This window comes from Ctenopharyngodon idella, chromosome 5, assembly GCF_019924925.1.
Source record: "Ctenopharyngodon idella isolate HZGC_01 chromosome 5, HZGC01, whole genome shotgun sequence".
Taxonomy (NCBI): domain Eukaryota; kingdom Metazoa; phylum Chordata; class Actinopteri; order Cypriniformes; family Xenocyprididae; genus Ctenopharyngodon; species Ctenopharyngodon idella.
This window is the reverse complement of record NC_067224.1, coordinates 36,043,259-36,055,529: the sequence shown is the minus strand read 5'-3', so window position 1 is coordinate 36,055,529 and position 12,271 is coordinate 36,043,259. Positions and strand designations below refer to the sequence as shown.

The following is a 12,271-nucleotide window of genomic DNA, read 5'->3' as shown; positions in this document are numbered from 1 at the left end:
GGAGGTAGAGAGGGGAACAGAGCACAACAGACGAACAGAAGCTCATGGCAGCAGTGTTTATCAGAGGTTATCAGACTGCTCGTGCTTTGATGAACCACAACATTAATCATCCGATGCTGCCTTCAGCCAATCACAGCGCACGTCACTGTACACTTCATTAGAGCAGGGCTGACAAATATATATACAGTATATGTATATAATATATATATATATATATATATATATATTATGCAGTAGAATATATCTGAAATATATTTGATAGCACTCGTTGGCAATAAAATAAGCTTTAAAATATTTTAGTAAATATATGTAGGATAAACATCACTAACAGCACCATTTCTGTATTAAAAATGATTCTTTAAAATAAAAATAAATAAAACATTTTCTCAACATTTTAGAGCAAATACATAAACAGCGTTATATAATTTTTTCTTTTTTGTGGCCAGTATCACCCAGCCCTACTCTATAGCTCTAATGAGTGAATGAACAGACAAGTACACATATATATTTGCAAACCACAACACAGAAAAGTCTCATATTTGCATATAACACCCATAACAGCTTGAACACGTCACTATAAATCTTCGTTCTGAGCCTGCGGTCATTTTATACTGCCACAATCAGTGTGACCTCTAACTGTTACGCTGCGACCTTTTTTCACTTAACCTCAAAAAAGCGACAGCTCAGGTGCATGTGCTTGTTTGTTTACTCAGATTTACAGCACCTCTGAGGTTCCCCGCTCATTATCTGCAAGGAGAAGCGCTCGAGCTACACGGCTACACGCAGTAGGTTGTCTCATAAATCAGTTTAGCGGATAAAAGCAGAATGAGGGAGCTGATAAAAGCCTACAGTCTCATAACTCAGAACAGAGCTACAGGCGTGCTGTCTACACAACAAGATTTACAACGGAGGTGTCCTTCCCCTCCTTTCTCGCCCCTCTCCTTCTCAGATACACAACATACACACACACGCACATACCCCTCCCTCCAGAAGATCATTCATCTCCTCATGCAAGTGACAACACAGCGATGCCATTTACCGGACTTGGTTTACACTACGTTGTGTATGCATCAATCACAATAAAAACACTTGTTAAATAATATACACTTTATTAAGTTAAGTTTTCTTATAACTTTTTAGAAACAAGCAAACGCTGTAATACATACTTTGTTTGGAGTCAGTATGATTTTTAAAGAAATTAATACTTCATTCAGCAAGAATGCATTAAATTGAATGAAACGTGATAGTGAGAGAGTCACTATTAAGTGACTAAGTGCAAATATTTTGCAAGAATTGGGTAAATGTTTCACGGTGGGTTTGTTTTGGTGTCGGTTGGGTGTTCTTTAATATATATATATTTTTTTGCTTTATTATTATTTTCATATAGGGAATGTATATAAATGTATAAAAATATATTCCTTGGTTTCAAGTGATTTAATACTTTAATGTAGGTGTTTTACATTGATAATGTTTGTATTTCCCTATAGTGATTATTTGTTTTTTTGTTAGTTTTTTTTTTGTTTGGAAAAATTAACTAATGTTTTAGTTTTTTTTTGTTTTTTTAATAATGGTGACAGTAATAACTTTCATAATGCTACAAAAGATTTCTTTTCAAATAAATGCTGTTCTTATATTCAAAGAATCCTGAAAAAAAGTATCACTTTCCTCAAAAATATTAGGCAGCAACTGTTTTCAACAGTGATGATAACAAGACATGTTTTTTGAGCAGCAAATCAGCATATTAGAATGATTTCTGAAGGATCATGTGACACCTAAGACTGGAGTAATGATGCTGAAAATTCAGCTTTGCATCATAGGAATAAATTATATTTTAAAATGTATTAAAATAGAAAGCACGTTTTAAATTGTGATAACTTTTCACAATATTTCTGTTTTTTTCTGAATTTTTGATCAAATAAGATACCTCAAAAACATTCAGTAGTGTATGTTCAATGATATAAACAAGAACCATAGCCAAAGACAAACACACAACACAATTAAAAGAATTAATAAAATGTTCTCGCTTTGGGATTACCTACCGAAGGATGAGGAATCTTTACAAATCATCTGCCCTTTGGCAATGGTAGTGTACCGGGTACAGGCGAAGCTGGCAAGGGAAAAATTCTTTCCATATGTGTAAGGGCCCAAAAGTTGGGACTAATTTTTCCCCCTCGTCTTTTTTTTTGCAAAGAACATGCTCTCTTTGCACGGTATATTTCTTTTTCCTGCTACGCTTAAACAAAATTTCCCTCGAATCACGAATGCCATGTAAACACATCACCGGCAAAGTGTATTAGGACGAAATAAAAAATAAAACAACTGGAAATCAATCCTCAAGCCTCATAGACAGTTGTTAAGCATTACCGTCTGTTGCCCTCTGGCCCCTGCACTTCAGTTAAGTGTAGGTGCTCCTTGATTGATGATGTCACAGGTCAAGGGTCATGGAACCCTGGGTAGACACCTAATTCATTATATCCTCCATGGCTGGTCTACAAGAGGGCGCTTTAGCCGGATTAGGACTCGGGCTTCAGGGAAAGATTCATCATCCCAACAGCTGCATCAGATGGATGCTCCAGACTGAAGCCACAACAGAACGGAGGGGAGGAGAGAAGAGCAGCGGCGTTCCACTGGATGGCAACAAGTCGCCATGCACCAGCGAAGCCCCCGCTGAGCGGGAAACCACAGAGTTGATCCCGGCACAGACCCTCCTCGCATCTCTGGGGGCCTTCAAAGGAAGATCGGGAGAGAGGAGCTCCTCTAGGTCAAGTCGTGTGAAGGACTGTGGGTGGCGTGTATGTAAGCCACACCTGAACATGGGTGAACAGATGTGCGACAGGGTTACTAGAATATGCAACGCGCTGATGAAAGCAAAAGCGGTTTACGGGGCTATAATGAGGAGCCCAAAGAGGCCAGGCTTTGAAACGTGAACACTTAAGGAGAGGACATACGGAGCAGAGCTGGTGTAGGGTGATGTCATAGTGATTTTGATGGATATATCTGTATAGGAACATTTCCTTTTCGCTAACATCACTGCACCCCTGACAGCAGGCCTTGTCCAATCTCATCCAGTAGGTTTACATGTGCAGTTATAATTAAGCTACACCAGAGGTTTTTTTTTTTAATCTGTATTCTATCTATCTATCCAAGTAATCCAACAGCTGAGAAAGTAACAGATATATGTAGAGAGGCTGGATGAAGCTGAGGTACAATGACATTATCTTTTTTTTTTGTTTGTTTTGTTTTTTTACATTGGACTGGTACAATTTTAGTATGATTAAAGCACACACACACACACACACACACAAAGTATTTATATTGCTGACTAAAATTGAACATTGCGAAGTGCGAGTAAAATAAGGAAGTCATGATACTAAAACTGTTGTGGTCAATTACTGGTAAATTCTATATTATTTTGTGTAAAAAAAAACAACAACAACAACAACAACAACAACAAAATAAACACTAAAAATACAGATGAATGTTGACATTAGAAAATTACTCAGCATAATTTAAAGTATGAAAGACATTAATTTTAAAGGGTTAGTTCACCTAAAAATTATCCCATGGTTTTCTCACCCTCAAGCCATCCTAGGTGTATATGACTTTCTTCTTTCAGATGAACACAACCTGAGATATATTTAAAAATATCCTGGCTCTTCCAAGCTTTATAATGGTAATGAATGGGGCATATTGAAGCCCAAAAAAAATGCATCCATCCATCCATCATAAAAATAATCCTGCGCTTCCGCGTTCATCATTGCATCATGCGTCGGATCAGGGGTTACTCTCTGCCGGAAGCTAGTTATTATAGTTAATAAAGTTTGAAATATGGATATTTTTCTTACAAAAACCAATCGCTTCACTTCAGAAGGCCTTTATTAACCCACTGGAGCCGTATGGATTATTTTTATGATGGATGGATGCATTTTTTTGGGCTTCAAAATCACGTCCCCCATTTACTACCATTATAAAGTTTGGAAGAGCCAGGATATTTTTAAATACATCTCCGATTGTGTTCGCCTGAAAGAATATAGATATACACCTAGGATGGCTTGAGGGTGAGTAAATCATGGGCATTTTTGGGTAAACTATCCTTTTAAGATGCTGTTGGTGATTTTAATGAGTGCTAGATCACGGCAAATGTAAAAAAAAAAAAAAAAAAAATAAAAAAAGGAAAAAACTACTGTAAATAATTAAATATCCAATGTTGACTGCAGTGTTATTTTTATATTTTGAGCTTTCATTCTGTGTGTTTTTCTCATTTTATTAGTTATTTTTTAAATATTTCTATTTAATTCTGTCATTAATTACTCACCCTTATGTCGTTCCACACCCGTAAGACCTTCGTTCATCTTCGGAACACAAATTAAGGTATTTTTGATAAAATCCGATGGCTCAGTGAGGCCTGCATTGCCAGCAAGATAATTAACACTTTCAGATTCCCAGAAAGGTAATAAAAAAATATTTAGGACAGTTCACGTGACTGCAGTGGTTCAACCTTAATATTATAAAGCGACAAGAATACTTTTTGTGCGCAAAAAACATAAATAAATAAATAAATAAAAATAAAAATAACGACTTTTCAACAATATCTAGTGATGGGCGATTTCAAAACACTGCTTAATGAAGCTTTGAAGCTTTACGAATCTTTTGTTTCGAAAAGTCAAAGTCACGTGATTTCAGTAAACGAGGCTTCTTTACGTCATAAGTGTTTGAAATTTCAATAGTTCGCATGACTTTGGCAGTTTAATACGTGATCCGAACCACTGATTCGAAACAAAAGATTCGTAAAGCTTGAAGCAGTGTTTTGAAATCGCCCATCATTAGATATTGTTGAAAAGTCTTTATTTTGCTTTTTTGGCACACAAAAAATATTCTCGTCGCTTCATAACATTAAGGTTGAACCACTGTAGTCACATGAACAGTTTTAAATATGTCTTTAGTAGCTTTCTGGCCATCTGAAAGTGTTAATTATCTTGCTGGCAATAGAGGCCTCACTGAGCCATCGGATTTCATCAAAAATATCTTAATTTGTGTTCCAAAGAGGAACGAAGGTCTTACGGGTGTGGAACGACATGAGGGTGAGTAATTAAAGACAGAATTTTTATTTTTGGGTGAACTAACCCTTCAAACTTATTTTATTTCAGTTAGTGGCCAAGGCAACATTTCTAATTTTCATTGAAGTTTTAATCTAATATTTATACTTTATTTCAGCTTTATTTCAATTAACAAAAAATATTTTTAATAGTTTTAGTTAACAACAACACTGAACTGATCAACAGGAAAATAAATTAAAAATCACCAATATCAGCCACCAATATCAGTGCCAATATATTATGCATCATCTCTAATCTTACAGCACTGACTGAGATGCTTCCAATCAATCAGAAGCCACAGGGCCCTATTAGAACAAAGAAGGGGGAGACAGTCAAAAAGTGCCAAGCGAGTCTCAAGCCAAACCCAAAAGAAAGCATTACTTAATATGGCATTAAATCAGTTCCAATAGACCAACACAAAGCGCTTAAAGAAAGACAATAAATCTGTTGTCAGTTCTACTGGCAGCATGATGGAGGAGATGTGTTCAAAGAGAAGAGAGCGAGGAGGAGGATAGCGATCATCTGTGTGTGTGTGTGTGTGTGAGGTTGAGGAAACGGCAGTCTGCACCAGCAGGGATCGTGAGGATAACAAGACAACCGCTTCATGATTGATTGACACCAGGAACGAGCAATGTGTTACAGCCGCTGGGGAAGTGACCGGGCCAAGTGTGCCCACACTGAGAGAGGACTGCTTAACACGTTCACGCTGGGTTCCTCATCTGGGTAGACGGGTACCTCTGAACTCAGCCTGCCGGGCTTGAGCATGACAGTAACAGATCTCCCAATCTGAGCAAATGAAAGACGACAGCTCGGAGCGATTCACTGCCGCCCAGGGTCCTGCTGTTAGATGTCAGCACCTACCTGTGGGGTGCCCCATTAATACTTCATAATTATCAATTCTAATTCAGGCAGGCGGCACTAAGAGCCCCACTGTCTACACAAGGCAGGGAAAAGGTTGAGGGAATGATGGTGAAAAACAAACAGAATTACATCACCAGTGTTTTCATTGGCCGTCATTGATACAACCACCGAAAGTGCCCGCAGCTACTGCCGTCTTCATCAACCGCTTTGATTAGGGCTGCCAATTAACTGCGAGGAAACTCCGCCCTGCTGTCAACTGACCTGAGATAAACTGAGGGTACAGATGGGAAAACTCGTAAATACTACAAAAAGAGATATTAATTATCGGTGAGAATAATTATAGGTCTCTTTATTGGAAGCAAAATAAAATTCAGCTGTGTTTACAAAACACACAAGGGCAGCTGATATATGGCACTGAAGCAAAGTTGTTCCAAACACTATGATTACAGTGCAGCGGGGGGGGGGGGGAGGAACAGCCCGGACAGGTCGCGTCCATAAATCAGATTCTGTTGCTTTACACACTTGCCAACTGCTCAGTTACTCTGTGAGCTCTTGGTTTACTTGTCAGTACCTCAAAAGGCAACACCTGACAATGTTGAAAATTAGAACAACATTATCAACAAACCTGGGAAAATCTGACAGTGCTTCTAAAGTGACATTTGCAGGAAAAAAAAAAACCTGAATCTTTCCAGTGCAAACAAGAATACTTTGCATTGAAAGGTAGATATACATAAACCAGAACTGATTACATCAGCAAGTTTTTTTGTGTATTTGCAAAAGTCTAAGGTTTTTGTTTTTTTTTTCCAGTAAATGTCAATTTACTGACCATTCTAATGGTGTGTTCACGACCTCCTGGGAAGTTTGTATTTATGAGTTGGGAAGTCTTGTTTACGACGCTCAAGTCACTTTCATTAGAGGAAGATGGCGGTGCACCTTCTTTTAATTTACTAGCCTGACAATGAGTGCGTTTACATGCACGTTCTTATCCCGATTATGCTTAATAAACTGACATGTGGTCATGTAAATGGGTTAACCTGTTTCTTTTATCAGACTAAGGTTATAAACGGCTTAAGAATAAACCAATCGACAGAGCTCGATTTCTGCCTGTTACTTCGATTTCGCCTAGCATGTAAACACCTTAACCTGCGTTCTGCGGCTTATTGAAGAATGTCTGATATGTGACAGGAAAGCGTCATTATATGGCAGATTTAAGCACATCCAGCCACAGCGAGTTTTTCGCACTAGGGGAGGAGAAATATATTGCAAACTTCGACTTTTTCTTGACCCAAGAAATCTAAAAAAAAAATGCCCATGCAGTCAAAGGACAAGTGTAGAAACTTCAAATATGAGAGGAGAATGACTGTGCAAGTTTCCCACTGACATTTTGAAATACTCTGGGGTTTTTAATGCTTTATTTAACAACACAAATCACATAATAGAATACTCTGAAAATACATGATTGCTTACGTTTTGAAGTCACCACCGGGGAATAACGTGTTTTTTTAAATACAGTCTTGTAAACGCAGTTTACTTGTGTTGCCAGGTTACTGATTTGCAGGTAAACAGGTAAATCGGGCTATTTCAATAAACCCAACTCAATGTCACTGCTAAATACCTACACAAGTATTGTGGTATTCTGGCAGGTTTTTCACTGAAAACTCATACTCATAAACTCAGAACTTAAAGAAAAGCCTAAGCTTCCCACTCGTATTTATGACACTGTGGTGGCGTTCATGTGCGTTTAACTTGTAAATACAATCTTTCCTACATGCACCATAACTACCAGTAAAATTAGGATGGTGCAAGTAATCCAGTAAACCTCAACAGTGCAAAATAAAATAAAAACGATCTTTTAAGTACACTACCAGTTAAAAATCCTAATTTATTTGCCACATAAATTAATTATAATCTAAAGTTAATTTATTCTTTATAGACTAATGATGCCAGCATTACATAAAACAAATCACTTCCATTCTCCAGAATATATTGTGGTTGGATTTAAAAAAAAAAAAAAAAAAATTTCAAGCATACTTCTGGACAAATGTAGTGGAGTGTTGTGACTCTTACCTGCCACATCTTCATACACATGAGCATCCCCAGCTTTGAATCAGGTTTCAGAGTGCACACCGGAGTCCAGCTCCTCATCTCCACCACGCTCACCTGAAAAATGTTATACACATTAAAAACTTCAATTCTTTTTCAGTGTTGTATTTTTCCTAAGTGCAGTTTCAGAGAAAAATGTTCTAGGTTTAGGGGAGTCATTAGGAGTCACAACTATTAATGCTGAAGTGCTGCAAGTTGATTGCACGTCCATACTAAAATAAAGAAAAATGAGTTTTAAAAAAAATGCACTGCACAGATGTGAATTAGACAACTGTTCTGTTAGTTTGCCATGATGCATGTTCACAGGTGGTAAGCGAGTGCAGCCAACATTGGGCTGATTGCCAGCAGCTTCCCATTTTCCTGCGCTCTGCCTCATCAAGTCTTGACTCGTCGGACTCCAAACAGAGGCAATTGATTTAAAACACAACAGTTTCCAACATAGAAGGGCCACAACCATTAATAATATTAACTAACTGACACACTAATGTTTCTGACTAACAACATAAAAAATGGTGTGACCATTGGTGAACATGCATGCAAATTTCCCGGGCATCAAACTACAACAGCCCCCAAAAATATCTGAACACTTTTAAGCCACACTTGAATGTCAAAATGCCATTGCAGTAAACAACAAAATATCAAAGCAAGAGGCATTAGCAAATTAATGATGATATAGAATTGGCCTCAAGGTGATATTAGTGGATGTATGAAGTCATTTCTCCTCAAGTTCATACAGGACTAACCACAGGTGCAGTTCATTACATTATCTTTGAACATGATCCACAACCAGAAACACTTCGTCTCAATTTTGAACATTTGCTTTATAATTTAAAACTACTTTTTGGTGACATCTTTTGCTTGAAATGTATGCTTGTGCAATCTTTCTTTTAAAATAAATGCAACTTGGTTTAATATTTTATCTAATACAATGACTTTCAATGTTTTTTAATGGTGTTCAAGTGTCCAAATGCTTCTAGGGTCACTGTATATAACATGCATACAATGTAATAACTCTCAAGTATCTGGTTCAGGCCAATATGTCTTAGGTTGATTGCAGAGGCAGCCATGATTAAGAATCATTCTAATTAAGTTCAATTTAACATCTCTGACTTCAGACCAATTCATATTTTAACACTAAGACACATCTGCTCGTTCTACATGTGTTTACGCCTGTAACTATAAACAGCAGAGAAGGGCAGCTCTCATCCCCCTAGGTTAAAGAGAGAGAGCGAGCGATCTTGACACAAGTTAAGCAGTCGATAAATAACAGCGAGTCTATTAATTAAAGCCCTGCACTGTCAGCCTCACTGGAACGCTAAACATGAAAGCCTCCAAAAACACCGGAAGACACAGATGAGGTTGAGTTCCGGACTCCCAGCATGCCTTGCAGCATTGTTATTTGTTTTAAGAGACGTATAGTGGTGCAGTTTGCCTGCAGTTATCCTGTGACGGTTATTACCTTGATGGGCTTTTGACAAGGCCTTCATTAGTTAGTACAAGGTGGGAGGGGGATGTAAGAGTGGTGTAAATGCCAGACCTAATGTTTCCATATGCTTGAGCACTATAGGGAAATTAGCACACTAGGTAGCGCACACTACATTGCATATCAAGTGATAAATGCTCCTACAGCCCTTTTCGACAAAACGGTAGATATAAAACTTAATATAATCTGTTTTATGATTTTATTATCAATTTAATTATCAATTATTTTGATTTAAAAAATACATATAAAGATATACAATTATTAAGATTATTTAAGATATATATATATATATATATATATATATATAAATAGGAAACATTAAAAAGATTTCATTTTTATTTCTCACATGGATGAGGAGAAAATGTTGCAATGTGACAAAAATGGAAAATGTGTCTCGACCGCTTACATTGACGTCAGTTTTGTTGATTGTAACGGGAGTGATCTAGTCTGGTTTTGTTTCAATATAACAGTGGCGGGGGCATGGAGTGATGAAATAAAGAGGAAGGAAGATGCATTTGGAGAATTATAGGGAAAAGGACGAGGATAACAGCAATATTGAAGCTCTGTGTTTGGTCTGGCTGCAGGGCTGCTGGTAGCTGAAGCATGGTAAATGTATATCAAATGACAGCTCAGGCTCTCTGAAGTGAGTAACTGGCAGACAGGACAGTGAAACATGAATCTGGATGCAATAAAATCCAGGATAGAGCAGAACTCACACTCTCTGCTCTCTGTTGCTTGCTTGACTGCACAAATCACACTTACAGTCTGACTGAATCTTATCTAAAATGACAACTACCAACTCGAATCAACATGATTTAAAAAATGATTAAAATAATCATTACACTTGGGAAGATTACAGTAGTACCAGATTAAAATAATTACAAGTAGTGGTGGTATTGGATTATATATGAGACTGCTTGGTTAATTAATTAAACATATACTACCATTCAAAAGATTGGGGTTGGTAAGATTTTTTTTATATATATTTTTGAAAGAAGTCTATTATACAGAAAAATAAACAATAATATTGTTAAATATTATTACAATTTAAAACTTTTAATATTTTTTTTTCTATTTTATGTTTTTCTATTCCTGTGATAGCAAATCTGAATTTTGAGTGTTACTTGATCCTTCAGAAATCATTCTAATATGCTGATTTGCTGCTCAAGAAACATCCCTTATTATTATCATCAATATTAAAATCAGTGCTGCTTAATATTTTTGTGGTACAATTTTTTCAGGATTATTTGATGAATAGAAAATTCAAAAGAACAGCATTTATTTGAAATAGAAATCTTTTGTAACATTATAAATGTCTTTATCACTTTTGTTCAAATTAATACATCCTTGATGAATAAAAGCATTAATTTCTCATTTAAAAAAAACTTACTGATTCCAAACTTTTGAGCGGTAATGTAAGCTGTAAGCTATTTCAGTTTTGCCAACTCCCACCAAGACATGGGGCACATCCCTGAACATGCAAAATGATTGACAGGCAGACAATGTTTCTGATTAGTTAAAAAAACCAACGGCCGCCCAGGCAAAAAAAAAAGGAATGCAATAAATGCAATCTCATTGTGAGTATAATATTATGCATATAATAAAATAGGCTAATATATCACTTATTTTACGCTATGTTGCTTGCTATGCTATTACACATAAGGCAACATTATTTCTTTTTCTGTCCAACTAGCTTACATAACCAGACAGTAAAATGTTATTTGTTAACACAATAATGTAATTTTTTAAACAAACGTAATATAACTCACTTTATTAGTGTTTTTTACTTTATTTATGCTGGGGTTTTTTTTTTGTTGTTGTTTTTTTTATTTGCTTAAATGTATAATAATTTAAATATATACAGTAATATAAGGGGTGTTTCTTACATGGTGCCATATACAGTTAATCCAGAAAGTATTCACAGAGCTTCACTTTTTCCATATTTTGTTATGTTACAGCCTTATTCCAAAAGGGATTAAATTCATTATTTTCCTTAAAATTCTACAAACAATACCCCATAATGAAAACGTAAAAGAAGTTTGTTTGAAATCTTTGCAAATTTATTTAAAAAAAATTTTTTAAAAAAATCACATGTACATAAGTATTTACAGCCTTTGCCATGACACTCAAAATTGAGCTCAGGTGCATCCTGTTTCCACCGATTTCTACAACTTGATTGGAGTCCACCTGTGGTAAATTCAGTTGATTGGATATGATTTGGAAAGGCACACACTTGTCTATATAAGGTCCCATAGTTAACAGTGCATGTCAGAGCACAAACCAAGCAATGAAGTCCAAGGAATTGCCTGTAGACCTCAGAGACAGGATTGTATTGAGGCACAGATCTGGGGAAAGGTACACAAAAAATTCTGCAGCATTGAAGGTCTTAATGAGCACAGTGGCCTCCATCATCCGTAAATGGAAGAAGTTTGGAACCACCAGGACTCTTCCTAGAGCAGGCTGCCCGGCCAAACTGAGCGATCGGGGGAGAAGGGCCTTAGTCAGGGAGGTGACCAAGAACCCGATGGTCACAGAGCTCCAGCGTTTCTCTGTGGAGAGAGGAGAACCTTCCAGAGGAACAACCATCTCTGCAGCACTCCACCAATTAGGCCTGTAAAAGGCACATGACAGCCCGCAAGGAGGACTCTCAGACCATGAGAAACAAAATTCTCTGGTCTGATGAAACAAAGATTGAACTCTTTGGCCTGAATAGCAAGCGTCATGTCTA

General features: G+C 36.8%; 1 protein-coding gene across 6 annotated transcripts in view; it reads right to left on the bottom strand.

Annotated features, from left to right (window-relative positions):
- The window catches only part of gnb1l (guanine nucleotide binding protein (G protein), beta polypeptide 1-like), a 66,654-nt gene that overhangs the window by 42,136 nt on the left and 12,247 nt on the right, over positions 1-12,271 (bottom strand). For 5 of the 6 annotated variants that reach the window (XR_007930270.1, XM_051894194.1, XM_051894195.1 and 2 more), the window contains one exon: positions 8,025-8,117. Coding sequence is in view for 5 of the 6 variants with exons in the window: in XM_051894194.1 (XP_051750154.1) it covers positions 8,025-8,117 (93 nt within the window). In the remaining variant the exon portion in view is untranslated. Of the gene's footprint in view, positions 1-6,074; positions 6,229-8,024; positions 8,118-12,271 lie in introns of those variants that run through there. The other variant, XM_051894198.1, reaches the window with a different exon arrangement.